This window comes from Enoplosus armatus, chromosome 11, assembly GCF_043641665.1.
Source record: "Enoplosus armatus isolate fEnoArm2 chromosome 11, fEnoArm2.hap1, whole genome shotgun sequence".
Taxonomy (NCBI): Eukaryota; Metazoa; Chordata; class Actinopteri; order Centrarchiformes; family Enoplosidae; genus Enoplosus; species Enoplosus armatus.
The window spans coordinates 7487524-7506956 of record NC_092190.1 but is presented as its reverse complement, the minus strand read 5'-3'; the positions used below and the strand labels follow the sequence as shown (position 1 = coordinate 7506956).

The following is a 19433-nucleotide window of genomic DNA, read 5'->3' as shown; positions in this document are numbered from 1 at the left end:
TATCTAACCCACTTTCTCCTATTTCTTTACTTCTTTCAGCTTCTTTAACACCTGCATGGCTACAAGACAGAAGGCAGAGTAAATATTTTCATTTTTGAACAAAGCAAGTGTTCACAAGAAGAGTAACAATGCTACAGTACACTGATGGAAAATACTGGCCAATTTGGATGACAAACCTCCCACTTGTCTACAAGCAGCAGAGGCATTAATCCGTCTTCACATCACATCTGGCGAGTCTCCATCTCTCTCTCAAATACAGTACACTTCTATTTGTTAATACATTGGCGTAGTGTGTTCCAACATTGGTTCTGAGCTGTTACATAACTCTTCAACAGTAAGCATAAAGAGAAGTCTCAAAAAGAGATGTTCTATTGAGAGCATCACAAAAGACAGCCGTGATGTTTGACCTTGGAACCCGTGCATCGTGACTGTGTTGCTATAAGAGCAGGCCTGTCAAAGTGACTACTTTCTTAGCCATTATCAAAGAGCAATTCTTATATCACATGTTGGGTAAGGTGTTGAGGCCTGATGTGAGCTGTGTAGGTCTGTCAGGCTCTGGGTGTCTCTCATATGTATGTTCTTATGTCAATCTGTGTATGAACATGAGGGCAGAGCTGACAGCACATGTACTTCAGAGGAATGTAACTTATTCCATTCTCAAAAAAGAGAAAAGTTTGGTGTCACTGTTGATCCACAGCCATGCATCAATCTACTTGGCTTCCTTACTTGGCCCCGAAAACGGTTCATATTTTATGCAGGACAAATAATATACGAAATATACTCCAGAAGCATTGCATACATAATGAAATGACCTCATCCACTTTGGCATACTGCTGCGTAAAAAATTATTGGTGTGTGGACCACATTCACATAGACATGCAAACATACTCTCTCTCACACACACACGCACACACACTACAAAGTGTGACCTTCAGGTTTGATCATCTGCAATGCAGTGATTAGTTTTATTGGTGGTGAAGCAGACTGCATTGATAAGACTTCTCCCCTGCTCATATGGAGTTCACATCATCCGTGCTTCTTTTATATGTCACAGACTATTCATGTCAATCACACTCACACTGTGACTCAATGAAGTGATCTGACATCAACAAAAAAATACTATATGTCCTGTGTTTAACCTGTCCACAGTCAAGACATCTATAAACAGTTGGACCATTTTAAATGGGCAACAAGTGTAATAATTGTGTAATTATGTCAAGACTCTTGTCCAATAGCTTGCAAAGCTCCCTGCTAGGACTCACCATGCTCTCCTTCAGCCTTTAGTGCCTTGCGTAAACGCCGCTCCACAATCTTTGCAAAAGACGATGCCTCCATATCTGGCTAAAAAACCCTATACTGGATCAAGCTTGATTTCCCTCAACTTTGCTGATAAATGCAATATAATTTAGAAGAAGCATATCCTTTGCACTGCTGCTAAGGTTTTGACAGCCCTCATGATGTCCCACAGAGTTTGACACAACCTTTTAACCCAATCACGCGAGCATGGCCACCTTCTCACACATATACATACACACACACACACACATACCTCGCCTGTCACCCACTTCTGAGGACCCCGCCACCATCTCCCAACCAGAACCTTCCAACATGCAGATAACCATATCCCACAGATAGCACTGACACTTACTCAGCTGGCTGGAGGTACCCTACCAGAAATGTCAAGTACTGTCATGTCATGTCTAAATGGTGTTGGTGAAATGGCAACTTATGCACTGCCTGTACGGCATGCAACAGCACGTGAATGCATTGAGTCCCCAAAGAAAAAGGTCGGTCTGAAAATATTGTGCGGCTGGTGAGTTTAGCGACATGTTGTTTATACAGAAGTGTTTCAGCTTCCACTCTGTCCCCTGGTGCTGCATCTGTCTGGTTTCTGACACACTGTACCTGAGTGCCTCACCGTCTCTAGCCTAGTGTGTATAACTGAAAACAACTGGCCTTTCTGCGCAGAGAGCCGAGCACTCACCACAAACAGGTTACTTAGTCACTGCCCACCCCATCATCTCTCCCTCTCTCCCCGTCTCTTTCTCTGTGTCTGAATAAAGGACAACAGCCACGGGGCAGCCTAAAACAGTGAGAATTGAACTTCAAGATGGGGATGTACAAGAGGTGAAAACAAACACGGAAATAAGAACTTCCAAAAGGTCATCATAAAAAACGTTGACAAAGCTATGCAAGTGCCCAGGACAAAAAAAGGACAGCAACAAAGTGTTGGGTTTGCCGGGTGTAATGAATGAGACAGAAGCTCTGGGGCTAATGCCATTTTTTCTTTTTTACAGCAAAACTGTTTGGAAGTGTTCCACTGCTCCCAAACAATGTACACAAAAATGAATGCATACAGAGAAAGAGAGGGAGAGGGAGAGAGAGACAGAGAGAGAGCAGGGGAAAGACAGAGGCAGCAGCAGCACAATGCTGCCTGCTGCACTGCAGCAAAAATCTACACAGCATACCGTAGCCACCACACAACCTCCAGCACTGCACAGAACAGACCCCTGTACGGAGGGAGAGGGGTGATAGAGACAGAGTGAGGTAGACACTGTGCATGTGTGTGTGCGTGAGACTGGGGAAAAACAAGACGTCTGAATGACAAAAAAGAAAAAATATCTTTTCCAAGATATTCAACAAATAGCATCAATCACAATCAGAGACCACTTTGTGTCTGTGAACATATGCATGAAATAGTTGAACACTCCACACTGAAATTTGTAAAATCCTCAGAGTCCAAAGAAACACAACAAACAATGGATGATGCACAGAATTAGGCCAATTCACTTTTAATCGGGATTCAAAAGAGAGAAATATAATTCTATTAAGACCTCAAAGCCAGTGAGCCCCAACGCTCTGCATTGACAGGATGTTGAGAAGTCCCCTCAACCTGCTGGTCATTACGCACAGCTCCTCTATGTGGGCATTCAGATTGAAACGGCTCTTTCTGAATGATGTCACATTTCAGTCCGGGAAAAGAGGAGCCAGGTTCGACTTGTTTTGCAGGGGGAGCCAGTGTTTGTTTGCCAGCACCCTCTCTGCACCCCTGCTGCGGCGACAAACTGGCCTCATTCAAATGAAGGAGAAGGTTGCATTTTTTCACACAAGAGAGACTTTTGAAATCTGGACCACATTAGAGCCTCACAAAAATTTAAGTACATCAACTACTGGACATTAATCACAAAAACTCAAAGTGAACAGAGTGCTGAGAGGCAAATTACCATGAGTGGCTAGAAAAAGAGATACTGAAAAACTGAATGACCACAACCTGGCCATTGAGACAACCCAGACAAAACAGAGTCAGTCCTACCAACAACAAGAGGTAGAGGCAGAGCAACACTGAAGACTGTAAAAGTTATCTACTAAAATAATACTTAAATGCCAAGAACTCAACACACTCCCAAACCAAACCAAACTGCAATATTTACTTGGGGAAAGCATACTGACATTGCCATGGAAGCAGAGCACCACATGAAAATATACTAAGCTCCATCAAAATCGTACTCATCTTCGTCTTCGAATGCATCTCTTCTTGTGTAGTTCTCACCATTACCTTTCCATTCAACAGGTAAATCATATGCAAACCTTCAGTTGTCTTTGTTCTTAAATGACACATCGTGCTTTGGGAATACTGTACCTTATTATGGTCAGACAGAGAGAGCGAGAGAGAGCAGTCTGCTCAGCTTATCCCGTCAGGAGGGCGCACATTCAGATGATGGACAACAGTAATAAATGAGCTACAGGACAACAGTGAGTCATGAAATCATATCAGCAATCAATCATAATCAAATCATTAAAATGTACTTCCAGCACAGGAAAGCAGCAGGCCAAGCTGACCTCGCTCTGTGTTTCCCTCTACCACTCCTCATGGCTCTAAAACAGTACAGCAGAAAGCCACCACAGCATTGTGCCTCTGGCTGTAGGATTTGTAGTAACACAGTACTGTGGCTCAATAACACAAACACACACACGCCAGTATGTTCGGTCTGGTGTGTTTGATAAAGGTTAAAGACGCTACTTTCCTGTCACCAGAGCCACAGGGAACATGACCCAACCTTCTCGCCGTGCAGCACAACAACATGCTAATGCGACTGCATCATATTCCGCTCCTAGATGACGGCCTGGAAACAATACTGCTGATAATACATGGCCCTTAAACCCGTCAGCTGCTGTGTATTTTTCTACTTTAACATCAGGTAAAATATTAACAGGCTCAATGCAGCTGAATATTTTTGTCTGTATCAAAATTACAATATTGGAAACTAATGATTCCCAGGAATGTTGATTTGTTGCCCTGTTGTATTTTTGCCATTCTTTGATTTCTATAATCCACTTCAGTGGTTTGTCAGATTCATTTTCTATTGGATGTATTTCATCTCATCTGCATCTGTACTTTTTTCCACTTCTATTAAGCCCCATCAAGCATGAAGTTTGCCGCTTGTCCTCATCCTGTGTACCTGCTGTGCATCATGTTGTCAGAATGGAGAAGACTGTTTATGATTCCATCCTCAAAAGGGATAATTCAGCACCAGACTGAAATACTTTTTTGTCGCTTGAGTATTATCTTCTGATTTAAGCAGGTTACAATAGCTTTAAGAGATCACGGAAATATGATGTCCACTGACCCCATGTAAACATAAAAAGGCTTTTTATGATAAAGATAAAAACAACTTTTAATAATGCTACAATTTTGGTAGCATTACTACTTTGACTTCCCTCTTCTTTATTTAGAAAAAACTTGAACCTTTCTGTTCCATTACCTGAAGGGGAAGTCAGAGAGTTTGACAAACTCTGGGATGCATTTATGTCTTTGCCTTTCTCTGCAAGACACTGTATGTTCTCAGCAAAATACTAAACCTTTGAACTTCACCAAAGATATATGGTTTGTCTTGCTGGAATGTATATGTTCATAATGTCATTAATTCCACCATTTACAAATTAATATATTATGACCTACATGGTGTTCGCATGTACACACATTTGTAGTGTACAGCGATAGTAAATGAATGCATATTTTAATGCAATTGTTACAATTTATAATGGTCACAGTATTTGTTGAGAAATATTTACTATTAAATAAGTGAATACTCAGTCATTGTTGTGCAATCGTTGCACAATTAAGCAACAAGTATAATATTAATTATACTTTGAGAAAAAAAGTATTACTCAAGTCTTTTTCCCAGGGGATGCACTCTCCTGATACTATTTCCGATACCTCAACTCAAATTAAAAATCTGTGCATCACAGGGTGGAACTCATTGGAATCATTTTTATGTAGGATAACATGATGCCATGGCACTTCAAAGTGAGTCAGCTGGCTCGACTTATACAACTGATGGTTTGAAAAACTGAATTTTATACCCAGTTTACTAAATAAAAGGTCAGTACCTTTTTCCTTGAGAAATCCAATTTTCATACTATTTACATGAATTTAGGCTTAGTTTGTAATATTTATTCACATTACAAAGATTTATGTCAGCATGAAAATGTAATTTACATAATCTACAACATCTATTCTGAAAGATAAATGCCAGTAAATTGACTTTCCTTCTACTACACTACATTTAGCCACTTGCATGCAATGCATATACCTTAAGTTCTGTTACATTTTACCATGGTCATCTTGGATGACACTGTGATGATGCAAGCTACTCTTAACATCACTCAAAATAAATTGGCAAGTGCAACCGGGAGGGTTTTGGTACCTGCATTACCTTCTAGACCATTCACAATGGCGTGATCATCTATCAGGAGAAACTGTTAGAACTACAGTGTGACTGTACTGGAACTGTACCAAGGGCTGTGATGAGCTACTGGTCATAGGAAACAAAACTGAAATAGCTTTAGATACACCCGTATTGTCACGTAAATTGCTTGTTTTCAACACAAGCATAAATCAATGTGACTGTGTTACAATAACACACATATCTCCACAAGTTATAAAACCACAACATTGCTTTGGGTTGGATCCAGATCTGGGATAATACTGGAGAGGAGAGGTAAGGAGAAGACTGTAGCAAAGAAGTAATAGAAGCAAAGAACCACTACAGGGGAGACTGAGAGTTGGTGATGTGAGGGGTCAGAGAGCAGGGCCGTGCACACTGATATATGAAAGTCTGAGCAGCTAGCAGACGCTAGTCTACAGGAGGCAGAGTTTACATCACAAAACATCTAAAAACGTGGACTAGTGTGACATCAATCTTGGGTTTCTCTGGGGGCATTCTGAAGCCCATCTTGTCTGTTTTTGGCAGCTTGTGTGGATTCTGACATCTGCATCACTGAAGAGGGGCTGTGTAGTCAATGACTGAGGCAAGCACTGCAAAGTTTATGGTTAACTGCGGTGAATGCTGTCTTCTTCTTGCATAAAAAAACCTAAAAAATGGTGAATAGACTAGGATATGAAATCAAGGTGAAAATGTGTCTATACAGACTGGCTCTTTATAGAAAAATCTGAGGGGACTCATCAATGAGCCTTGTCAACATCGCACAGCTTTTTGCCTCTGATGCCCCCCCTTGGGCACCACATATAGACAACAGGAGATAAACACTCCCTTTAAAAATATCTACACTATAATCAAGTCAGCTTTCAATCTAAAGAGGAAATGTCAGTGGGTGAGAGGATTATTTAGAAGTTGTTACCACAGGGTGAATGGTGATGCCACTAAATGAAGGGGTAGGGCTACAGCGAGAATACCAATATAAATCGTACATTTAGTAGAAAAGTGAAAAAAATAATGGTATACCTTATAAATAAACAAGACCATAGAACTATATAAGTTCTCAGGAACTAACAGAAATATGTATGACGTTCAAGTACTAATAGCAGCAATGACTGCGCGGGAGTCAGGAACTCGTACCAATTTAACATCAGTTCTCACTCCATTTCCTAAAGGACCACACTCTTGTAGGTGAGTCACTGATCTCAAACACAGAGGAAACACCTGCTGTGTTAAGTTTCTGAGGATTGGCTTTTTATAGTGAATGCATAAACTGCCACAAATAATGGAAAATGGGATATCGTTACATAAAGAGCATATTTCATTCATATAATTACAGCACATTGTCACTATTAAAAAACACACTTTTTTACGCAAACTTTTTGTGATGGAAATAAATTCACAACTATTTCTTCTTGAACACAACGCTCCACCAGTGTTTAGTGTTAACCTTTCACTACTTTTGTTGATGTTCTGTTAACTCGGAGTTCATCTGTGTTGGTCAGGAAAGCCTATAGAGAGCCAAAGTCATGACGTCACGTTCAGGATATCCTCTGTTCCACTAGCTTCTGTAACTCAACGCAATCTTTCATTCGACATTTCTTTCATCAGTCTTTCTGAAAAAATGAGTGTTCCTGGGGTGTACTTTCCATAATCTACGACAAATCGTCATTAACTACAGCACTTACTATCAGTAATTGAAAGCTTCATGATTTTAGTTAAACGATTACTTTATGAGTGCAGAAAAAAACTACAGATCCCATGAAAATTTAAAAGCACAGCAGCACAGGTACTTAAGACATTGTAGCTTGGTTTCATCTATACCCATAAAATTTACAACAGCTCTCTTTTAAAGTAATTTTTACAACTTCTTAGCTGTAATCGCTGTTGTCCAAAAAACTCCTACACCATTCTGTCTTGCTATTACTACAGACATGTCTGAACTAGCCAAGACACAAGACTGGACTTTTAGTTATTAGCGTTGTTACAAATGTCAATGGGATTTTGAAACTCCTATTTCACGTCGGCTCTCTATGACTATTCAGGATACTGATCTGCTGATGTCAAAATAGTGGCCGCTAGAATGAATAACTTCTGGTTTCAATCAACAAAGCATAAGGATGCGATCACATCTTCACATTCGACAAGGCTGCCCACACAACAGGCATGAAAACACAAGACGTGAGTTTCAGTAATGCTCTCCATAATGTGGCGGCAACACATGACACACTGGTTGCAGAGATATCAAATCAGTACTGATTTGATTTTAAAACATGTAACCTGTAGTTGACTACTTTACATTGGCCTGTCACAGCAATCGTTTCATACCCTGAACTCTGAGACAAAAGCTCTCTCTGGAGACAAAAGCCCTTCACACCCATTAAAATGTTCTCATCCACTTTCACAGTGTTAACATCAATTGTGCACAGGCATTTCTGACACCATGTATTTTTGGTAATGACGATGAACTTCAAAAAATGCCCATGCATCTGTGTCAACTCTGCTGTACAACTGTGCACAACTGTTCAAACTACGGGTCCCGTAAATCAATAATCCCATAGTCTAACTGCATTATTCTCTCTTGCTCTTCATCACCCTTTCTCATCACTTTGTCACTTTATTGTGAATCAGAGCGCAGTGCATCAGCCCTGCACAGGAGCTCAAGCAGCTCCAGGAGAATCACAGCAGCTCCACAGCAGCTGTCATGAGTCCAATCCTCTGGGGTCCGGGAAGTAGAGAGCATTAAGATGTGTCATGTGTTACACGACCTGCTTATAGTTGCGTTACACCCCTGCTCCTCACACAACGCCCAACATTCACTCACAGATGTGGGGGATATGTCACACAGCTTCTACTATTAAAGGGCAGGGGATGAGCCAAATTACAAGATGATTTATGGAGCCTCCATAAGACACAGGGCAGAAAACCAAGTGGGGAAAAGCACAGGCTAAAATAACCTGCTGTGATGACCATTTTGAGATGTACCTCGATTTCCCAGTGTTCCTGGAAAAGAATACAGCTTTCAAAATTGGGCATGTCCTCAGTAAAGCCAGTTATACTCTACTGAGGTCAGTGAAATCAGGAAGTCCTTGAAATTAATGTTATATGGCATAGGTCACTAACAGGCGGACCGCGGTCCGAGTCTGGACCCAGACGGCGTCCTTTACGGACCCAGACCTATAATCAATAAATTATTCAGGGATTTAAAATTTTGACAGGGCGCTTCTATTTCAACCGGTGCAGCTTTTCTAGTCTTTACGGCACTGATTCAGGAAACTCACAGACCAATTGCATACGAGTTACGCCAGCCCACGTGATGCTACTCAGCCAATCAAATCCGTGCATTCCAGACGATAAACATCGCGACTCTACAGACAGACAAGAGAGGTGAGAGGCGAGTGACAATGATAAGACGAGTTAACGATACAGGGACAGAAGACGGAGAGACGAGTGAGCGGAAGGGAGAGAAGACACATTATTTATTGTGAAATTGGTAAGACTGTTAAGTCAAGATGTGAAACAGTTAACAAAGAAAAAGGGAAACTCAAGCTGCTGCTACACTTTATTTTGTTTTTCTAAAATTAAGCACTTTATTTTAAGAAGCACAATTTTTCAAAAGCTATCTTGTTTATTTTCTCTATTTTATTTTTAAATGCAGCCCTTCTTTTAGTTAATGAGAGAAGAACATTATACATATCTACAGTATTATATATCTGTATAGTTCAATGTTAAGTGACAATAAATATTGTCAAAATGTTTTTGAATTGTACTTTCTTTATTTGAGTTGACAGTCAGTTGTTGATTACATGCAGATGTTGATACAACTGCTAGGCTACTTCAATATATATCACACTAAATCACAACACAAGTTAGACATTATGATGTTGCGGCCCTTTGCTTGAGGAAATTTTCTCTAACTGGACCTCTTCGAATTTTAGTTGAATACCCTTGTTATATGGTAATAAAAAAAATGTTACTTGCACCTGTGTGTTCAATTTTAAGGTTACCGCCAATTATTACAGTTATAAAGGACGAGAAGCAGACCAGTCGGTGTGTGCTAGTGTGTGTAAGATACTATACAAGCAACTGACTGTTAAACCCCTCCCCCAAGCAGTAATTTTCCAATCATGGCTTAGCAACCATAATTAGGCACGGCCTGCATCAGTTTGCAGTAGCCAATCAAATAAGTGCAAGCTCACATTCCTGATAGATTACTAACGTGAAAGCCATATTTCTACTGTTTACCTCACGACCATTGCACCAAAAGATAAAGTAATTGTCACGTGAGAGTGTTACAAACTGCTGTGCAGAGTTTTGGCTTCTGATAAGCCTTCAAACTTATGCATGGATCAGTTACTCAAACTGAACTTCCTGGATTGTAGTTTATCATCTCACTGGTGTCTGAAGAAACACAGCTCCACTAACGCAGCCCCTTGTATTGTTTTAACGCAGGGCTGTTGTCGGTCTGAACACGCTCATATAGTATTGACCTAAAATTGTGTTTCAGTCATTTTACTGTAATTTCTGGTGTCTTGAGATCAGAAATGTATCTCAGAGAAACACTTAAGGACTATGGAAAACATATCACTCAAGGCCTAACTAGAACTCTCACTGACCTTAAATGAATCAAAATGACAAGAAGGTTCGTAAAACTGACAATTGAGAAACAATTTATTACATCCTCTGAAGTCAGTCCTTCAAATCTGACAAGACCATGCCAGTACCCACTCACCAATGGCCAATTTCATCCCTTTGTGTCAAACATAACTCAAAACAGCCACAGAAACAAATCTGCCATCAGAAAATGTGGAAAAGAAAAAGTGTCATGTGTCAGTGTGCTTGATTATGCTTTGTCTATGGCATGCAGACAGCCTAATAACAAAATACACATAAATGTTATCTCACAAAGCTGTCTAAGTTTGCTAAATCAGCATCATTCACTGTAATCACATTGTAATTCTCATTCAGCCACATCAGTTCCTCACAGCAACCTTTCACACCACAGGTAGCAAACTGAATCTATGACTCAAATCACAAAGCAATCAACTAATCATCACTCCTCACTCACATTCTACTTGCTGTTCAATCTGAACAATCTGTTCAATCTGAACTCTTCAATTTGTTTGTCCTTTAATGAGGTTGCAACAAATATGTCAGGTATTCGATATGTTTTACCCATTTAGATCAAATTGAGGGTGTTTTTGCACACCAACATTTTGAGCAAAACAGAAATGTCATCTCTTTAGCTTGAGATGTTTTTATATGTTTTTTGTGGAAAGGAAATGTGCATTAGATGGTCTACCAAATAAAGATCTAACCTTTTTAAACGTTTACCAGGGCTACGACAGTTTATTCAAAACTACAATATTATCTGTAATGTCTTCAATCAACTAAGTGCAAGTTAGAGTAACGGTAGCCTTCTTGCTCCTTTAGCTAGAAACACAAATCCATCCTCTGTGTTTTCACTCCATTTGGAAAGACTGACAATTTCACTGTGTCACTATCTGATATGCAAGCCAGTATTGGCCCCATGAGCTGACAGAAAGTAAAGTTGGCTTTGAAGACCAGACAGATCAGGTCAGAATCAAGCTCTCAAATGACAATGTTCTTGGGGGAAGCAGAAACAAGCTGTAGACACAACACCTATATATATATATATATATATATATATATATATATATATATATGAAAGTGTTAGCAAACAGTTGATCAGTTACACATCCAGCAGACACGGAGCAACATTAGCATTCATTCGGAGTTGTGTGACTGGCAACCTGACAAATGTAGGCCCAATATTCACTTTCCCGTTAGGTCTGGTTTGTTCCCTATCAACTCCTGAAGGGAATATCTGGCGGCAAAATGCTCCACTATGTCCACCAGCTAGTTGCTAACTTTGGCTGTCTGCTGTTTGTTGCTGAGCAGGTAGTGTACAGTGTGTTTTTAGTAATTTGTCGTTAAACCAAAACAAGGAGCCAAAATACGTAGAAACTCTCCGTAGAGCTGAGAGGACCTGTAGAGTCGGTGATATTATCTGTAGGGTCGTCACTACGAGTGACACTTTCACATTCATAAAGTAATTTGATCCACTGTTAAAATAAAAATACTGATTATAGCAGCTTTAACTCCAATAATACAATTTACAGTTCAGTGCTGAAAAAAGACAACAGACCACAATGGCACTGTTTTCTAGTTTCGAGCTGCTCAGATGTATGATGAAAAACATGTCAATATACACTGCATCAGTGCATTTTCATTTTTTCATGCATTTACAAATGCTAAACATCAGACAAACACAAGATGTTATTCATCCCAGAAGCTATGAGAGAACTGATCCATTTCAGTGTCTCCCCTTCAAGTGAACCCCCATCAGGCCTAACCTTGAGGGAACAGAGAGCAGCTCCATGTTTGGCCTGTGAAACCATCCACCTGCAGGCCAGAGTTGCCTTAGGAGGCACCCAGCCAGGACCACATGTCCCATCATTCCTCTCACCTCTGCAAACAGGGGCATCTGGGAAGTATCCAGAGCACCCTGGGAGATGCTTCATGTAAATGATGTATTTTCTACAGATATTAATCCTACCCTTCTACACACCACTTTCTCTTATTCCTTCTCTCTCTATACATACATTGTATATACATGTGCCCTCTCCTCTGACCTGATTTGTATGTAAACTTGATTGTCGCTCAGAGGGAAGTAGAATGACAGCCAGGAAGTTGAATCTCATCACCCCTGCATGTCATATTTCTCAAGAGCAGGACAGAGACAGCCAAATTAATTCACTGTGAAAACTGATGATGCCACTGCCATTATCATGCCTAAAAAGATGAGAGAGAAGCAATGTTTCTTGTTGACCTGTGACATACCAACTGCAGCTACACATAACTTAATCTCTCTTTCCAAATGACCACAAATGCATATCAAGGATTAGAGCATTCCTGATTTTTTACACTGCCATGAGAAGAAAAAACAGTCAGGACAACCTCAAGGTTTAAATTAATTTCGCTTCATAATAATGACACACTTTAATCGTCTTTTTCTGTATTCAATTGCATCATGAGAATGTGCACTCTCAGCTATTCTTAGAAACAAGGTTCATCAATGTGAAGAAGTACAGTTTTTAGAATGGCCCTTATAAATGTGCAAGCATTTGCTAAACTTGTTAACAGTAGTCTGAGCTGTGATATGCCAGGGCCTGCATAACCCATGTGTTCTTATCAGAAAAGCTACTGCCGTTTAGCCATTTACAAACTTACTGCAATGTTTCTGGAAGAAACCTAGCAACATGCCATGGTGGTTGGAGGAGGATATTTTTAGCCAACCCTGCTGTTATTCTAATTGTAGGAGTTCTTGTTTGAATCTTACCCATCCCCTTTAATTACACTGCTGTTTCTTTGCTACCACAAATTAAACTACCGTGGCCATGTTACACAAATGAATCAAGAGTCTTAACTGTATAAAAATCCTGGCCCCTTTTAAATTCAAGAACTGGTATGATTTTGGAAATGGCCGAATTGAAATATGTTGCTCTTGCTCTGAAGTGAGAATTAAATGGAGAGAAGACACCAGCAGTATAATCTGAGTTATTAAAATGCATATGTTATTCCAGATTACACTATGAAGTCTCTGCTCAGCAAAGAACAATGCAAACTAAAAAGAATATTTTACATTATAAAATTCATAAAGTTGATATGACAGCAAACAGCATGTAGTCACATGAACATGCATCTTATCACCGGTGTCACTCAATAAGCTGTTGCAGTCTTTCTATAAAAAAGGTATTAACAGCCTCGTCATGAGCCTGTCAACTGCAGTTTATAGCCCTATACCTGCAGAGCGTGTAAACACAAGTCTTTAAAGTCTAAAGAATTGTTGCCTTTTGTTTATTTGTGTCTCTACTTATTCAAATAGTTTGTGTGCACCAAATCAAAACATTTTAATTCTCGGAGTAAGCTGTTTTTAGCACCAGTACAAAGTTATAGTCTTCCAGTAGTCCGTATGGTTGGCCATGCCAGAGACTCAAATAAATTACCTTGGATCACAGCCTCATGAGTGTGAGGTCAAGCTAGAGCTTAGGGTTAAAGCTCCAGTATACCCATAAAGCAAACAAGTGCAATAGCATTACAGGGCTGAAGCTTTGGTTCGGCTCCCTGGCTCTGTCACACACAATAGAGTTGAGTTTCACTTGATATGCTATGAACCATCCTCACGTGGATGCCTGGGTGTTCTGTGACCTGTACTGCCACTCTGCTGTCAATGAGCCGCTGCTGTGCTACTCTGAGAAAGCCACCTACTGACTTCACACATCCACTGCAATTCTGCTCTTTCAGCAACCTGGCTGTACGTCTTCCACATTTACAGCATTCAAGGCTTTACGAAACTACAAAGCCCAAGAAATGCCAGGGAGCACCCATCAATCCTCTGCCTTTATATGGCAGTTCATTGCATAACTTTTTCCTCTATAACATTTATCACCAAAAGCCCTCATTAGACCCCTGTCATTCATTGTACCTATATTATCAATTCAATTGCGCTCTCAAAGTTTTAAGATGACAACTATGTGGTCATTTACTCAATCATAAATGTTACGCAGGCTGCAGGGTGAAACATACTGTATCTCCATCCCTTCCACTCAGCTAGTTCATTACCTAATTGACTTAATGAAGTATGTTCACTCAGAGGTATGTATCCATGCTGGGACAGCAAAGCCAGTTGTACCAGACCACCAACCTTAAAGACAATCCACCATAGATAAAACAAGAACTTTGCTGGAAAACAGCCATGAGGCTGAAAGAATATCAACTGGTCAGAGACTACAAAGGCATAGTGAGACAAAAAGGCTAAAAGGGGACGTGAAGTCTCTAACAAAGTGAGTGGTTATGTTGTGTGATACAACACAACAACCCAGCTTGTTCATTTGCATCTGAATGCAACATCTCTTGGTTGCACTTACTTATCTTATAAGTAAAAGTGACAGCCACTAGAGTGTGGGTGACTCCAAGGGAGTAGATGCCTTAAACCATGTAATGTCAATGCCATGCACTACCCATTCAGCTACACAGAAACACTGCATTCCTGGCATCTGGCTCCCACATAAAACCATGTGGTCTATTTCAAGAAATACTCCATACATATCTACCTTATTTGTATATCAAAATAGCTGAGACTAATGCATTACCACTTCGTTTTAAACAACAGAGTGACAATTTACTTCTGCCCTTTCTGTAGATTGAGTGGCGAATTCATTTCACAATGTGAAGGAAACTGAAAGGGATGCAGACAGACCTTAAAGATAATTATAGAGATAGAGTCTATGACATGATTATACTGTATAGCATTACTTTTTGATCTGTAAATCTACAATGGTGGTAGCTTGGATCCAGCTAAGACTCGTTAGAAGTCTTAATTTGTTGCCGTTTTCATGCAGACTTCCAACACAGCTGTGCCTGCCACACACCAATCACAGGCACTTATGGACAAACTCTCCACACACATATGACAGATAGATATCCCCACTTGGATGGGGGGGGGGGCGACATCCTAATGGGTAAATATTAACCCACAATAGGCAAAAAGTAAGTGCCATCTGCTGGAGCAGAAGGCACTTAAAGAATCAACACTCTACTTTTAACCTCTTCAGATGTACTGGCTTACAGTGAGCAAACCTAAGTTTACTTTTACTTTTTGTGTATGGAAAGAGATACAGATAACAATATCTGAATTATAAAACTGATGTTTCTATGTTGACAAAGCCTGACTTATCGGTCTTATTGATACAGCCCAGTTGGCTTAGTCTCTCTGTGTTCTCTGTTGTGTTACTAAAAATACAGCCAAAGAGCTGGAGCACTATATCCAGGCCTTTTGCAGCTCAGGCCTTGTGAGCTCTGGAAACACCTGCCTGTGCTGACAAAGGGCCACATGCCCGACTACGACAAAAAGGTACTAGAAAATCCTCTAGGGTTGTTTAGAGCAGCTCTGTAGCTTAAACAAATCTGTAGCATGATTTGTTTGACAGTGTACATTCAATGAGTTAGCAGTTTTTAGTCATAAGAAACAGTACTGCACCCCACTGACACAGTCTGCATCTTGGCCTACTTTATTTCCCAGTAAACTACTGGCTCTATCTGCGGCCTCAGCACAAACCCTGACGATTGTGCCCAGACCATCAGTTTATGATAATGAGCCTCCACAAGGTGGGCTACTCTCACTTTGAGAGGCACATGGCTTCAAATCTCACACACCTGACAGTGAGTCTCAGCTTTGATCGATTGGCTGCATGGTGTTGAGCACCAGTTAGGGAGGTTAGTGTCTTGCTGCGGCTTTTCCGCTGAGCAGAAATCAGTCAGCTATCAGTCTACTGTGGCTTAGCCCCTGATTGTGCCTTTCATGTAATCAGCACTTTTATATTTCAAGCCTTTGCACAAGCAAATTCACGTTGCTATGCTATGTACTTTTAGCGAAGATAAATACAAGCCAAACTCTGGGGGGAAAAATCTCTCAGGTTGTGTGATAACCCTTACCACTGTTTTGGAGATATTTCCATATTCTTTAAAGTCCTTTTAACATCTGGAGCAAAAGTCCATTGTTTGCGTCACAAAGAGACACATTTTAACTCTTTCCAAGTGGTGATGCTGCTCCTTAAACCAAACAAAGATGGCAGCCAGACATGACATAGCTCCTTACCACGAACCTTAGACGTGACAGCAACATATAAGAAATGATAAAATAATGTACATTAAAAGTAATGTAACATGTATATACTGTATTAGTATATATATATACATATAAATTAACCTAATAATTAATTATTTTATTCCTTTCTGGTGTTGCTTCTACAAGGCCAGCAGAGATATACCACTTCCTGCTACGTGTGTTTAGCTAATTGCAACTTGGGAGACCAGTTTAAATCGTCTTTATTGTGTAGCCCTCTTTGTGTCACAGATGCTTAGGAGAGTCCTGGAAGAATCTAGAAATGTCTCCAAACTAGCGGTAAGTGTTTTCAAACGGCCTGCGAGGTTTTTCAAAAGTTCAGCTTGTGTATGTTAGCTTAGTCGAAAAGCAGCTACTTACCGCTAACTCTGTGAATGTAGCTCATTAATGTAAAAACACGTCTTCAATGGAAAATGTATGATTGCTACTTGAAAGGCTCAAACCATGGCTTGACACTCATCTGAACTGTAAAATACATCGTATGCTGGGGAGACGGAATGGTAGTGTGTGTTGTTGATAGTAGACAATGTTGTTGTCGTCGCTCCTGCAGTGTCAGCAAGGCAAAATAGTCCCGCTACAGTGTGATGATGATCTACTATACTGCAGCTGCAGTGTCGAGGAACTGTACTGCTGCTGAGCACATCGTCTTCAAACCCACAGCATGAGGTAACAAGTAGCCCGCACAACATGCTGTCCACCTGGGGCTTTTCTTTCATACCTACAACAGCCTGTTGAAGTAAATGCTTTGCTCACTGAAGCTCTCCCATGTTACATTTAATTAGCTACAGAATATAACTAAGACTGGTCGGGGTGACACTGAAGGCAGGGTTTATGCAAAAAGTCCAGAGTCTGAATTCGGCTGCTGAAGTGCGGGGTTTGCGTTAGTGCAGTGGAGCCCAGTTGCTTTTCTCCATGCCCTATTCGCACCTCAGCTACCCGGGCTGGCATGATCAACACAAAATCAACTCAAGTGCTCCTATAAAAATCATATTTCGCCAGGCCCGCATGATGAATATTGGCGTGCAACAGCCGAGAGGTGGACATGAAAGAATAGTCTGTCTCCTCCGGCTGGCTGGCTGGCTTGAAACACAGCGAGTAGCCCATTTAATCGAGAAGTGGTGTTGCAGAGGGGGGGAATGCTGCTGCAGTAAACCCGAGGATGGAATAATCTGGTTAGGGGGAATCACGTTGGACCGAATAACTGTGCATGGATTTGATCCGCTGAAATAGCATCTAGCCCGCATGTGTGTGTGTGTGTGTGTGTGTCTGTGTTTGTGCGTGTGTGCGAGCGCTATTTAAAAAGTTAGGAGATCATGGTGCCGTGGTGATTCGGGAGGAGGGGGGGGGGCGTTGTGTGTCCGTGCGCTGCGAGTCCCCAAACCTGGTCTCACAGATAGTAGCTGCACAGAATAAGTTGTTCCCCCCTCCCAGCGCCGCTGCATGATCCACTCGCTGCATAAATATGATTGCAGATCTATCACCATTACAACAAACAAACGAATAACGCAGATCCACACACACACACACACACACACACACGCGCGCGCACAACGCCGGTTCCCAGCGAAACGGAGGAGTAGGCATAATGGTGATGAGCTTACCACTTGGATTCTTGTTTTTCTTAAGACTCTTGCCACAAAGACACTGCAGCATATGCGTTCCTTTGCTGAAAATGTTCCAAAGAAACCACATTGATTTGGGCGAAGAGCAATCCAGTGGCTTAAACACCCAGATATAGATGAGATCCTTGCGGTTGCATAATAACACAATTGGATCAGTTCTCCAGGACAAGGCTACCAATTGTATCATAGAAAAACAGGTATATCCAAGTCCTATGCGTTTTCATTCACGTGGCAAAATATTCAGTATCTGTCAGACTTCGTAATAATGGTGTGTTTTCTTCTTCTGGCGTATAAAGGATGCCTCCTCAACTAGTCGATAATAGAAAATATACTCTGTAAATTGCATGTGTCGCACCGGGAGGAGACGGGCCGCCAGTAAACAAACACAACTAACGTGAAAACAGTAAAACACGGTGGATTTCCGAGGAGAAAATCATTGCCTATTAGTTCATCACTCTGAGGAGAGGAGGGTGGATCTGCACAGCATCAAAAGCCAAGGGAGGATGCATCCTATGCACAGACTGCTGCAATGATAGCCCCAACAAAACACCACATTGCCGGATCAAGTCCAATTCGCTTCTCGTGTAAACCAGCTCGGTTGGCGAGGTCAGATAACACCAACCTCAGTTTGCATTTCTTATAGTCCCACACTGCAACGTCTCTGTTAAAGCCAGGCTTGGGTTCTTGGTGTGTGTCCGTGATTCCTAAAGTGTGCGTTTCTTCTCTTTGTGGGGTATTTTCCTCAAAGCCTTTTCAGCACCACGCCACTGGCATCTTCAAAAGTACGGTGCGCCTATAAAAACATTTGCATGAATTTCCTTTAGCGTCGGACCTCTGTTAGAAATAGACGGGGAGGAGGGGTTAAATTGAAAGATTGGCTTTCCATTACGTAAACACGTGGTTTCTGCGCCGTCATTTCAGTGATGCTCTCGGAAATTTTTATGATCCGACTGAGACTATTGTCCCAAGCCGTTTCAGCTTGATTTCTTGGGAATGACAGTGTCTGTGAAGTAGAATTTCTGCATCACGGCATGTGTGCACTGCACATTAAGGAGTCTGCATTTACAGCCCTCGTCTTTATACCGTTTCTACTTGACGTGTCATTTCTTTGCTCTCAGTTCCATAAGTTGTTGCAGCTGTGTGCATCCAGGTGCGTGTTAACCGAGACATTTTGCATAGAAGCTACAAAGTCACAGGTGTAAAGACTCACCTGCTTCCCTGTGTTTGTGTCAAGTCATCTAAGCATTAGTGAAGCAGGGCTGCAGAGTACGGAGTAGCCTATAGGGCACTGCAACAGATCACTATTACTTTGGCAAGCTGAATGAATTGACTCAAACATTAGCTGCAGAACAACATATTCATCATAAAAGTTAATACAGAAGA

General features: G+C 41.1%; 1 protein-coding gene across 2 annotated transcripts in view; it reads right to left on the bottom strand.

The window, feature by feature from the left end:
* The window catches only part of fgf14 (fibroblast growth factor 14), a 95777-nt gene extending 77540 nt beyond the window's left edge, over positions 1–18237 (bottom strand). Inside the window, exon 1 of one of the 2 annotated variants that reach the window (XM_070914124.1) lies at positions 18030–18237. In XM_070914124.1, coding sequence (XP_070770225.1) covers positions 18030–18237 — 208 coding nt within the window. Of the gene's footprint in view, positions 1–1262; positions 1336–18029 lie in introns of those variants that run through there. The other variant, XM_070914126.1, reaches the window with a different exon arrangement.
* Between the last annotated feature and the right edge of the window lie 1196 nt (positions 18238–19433).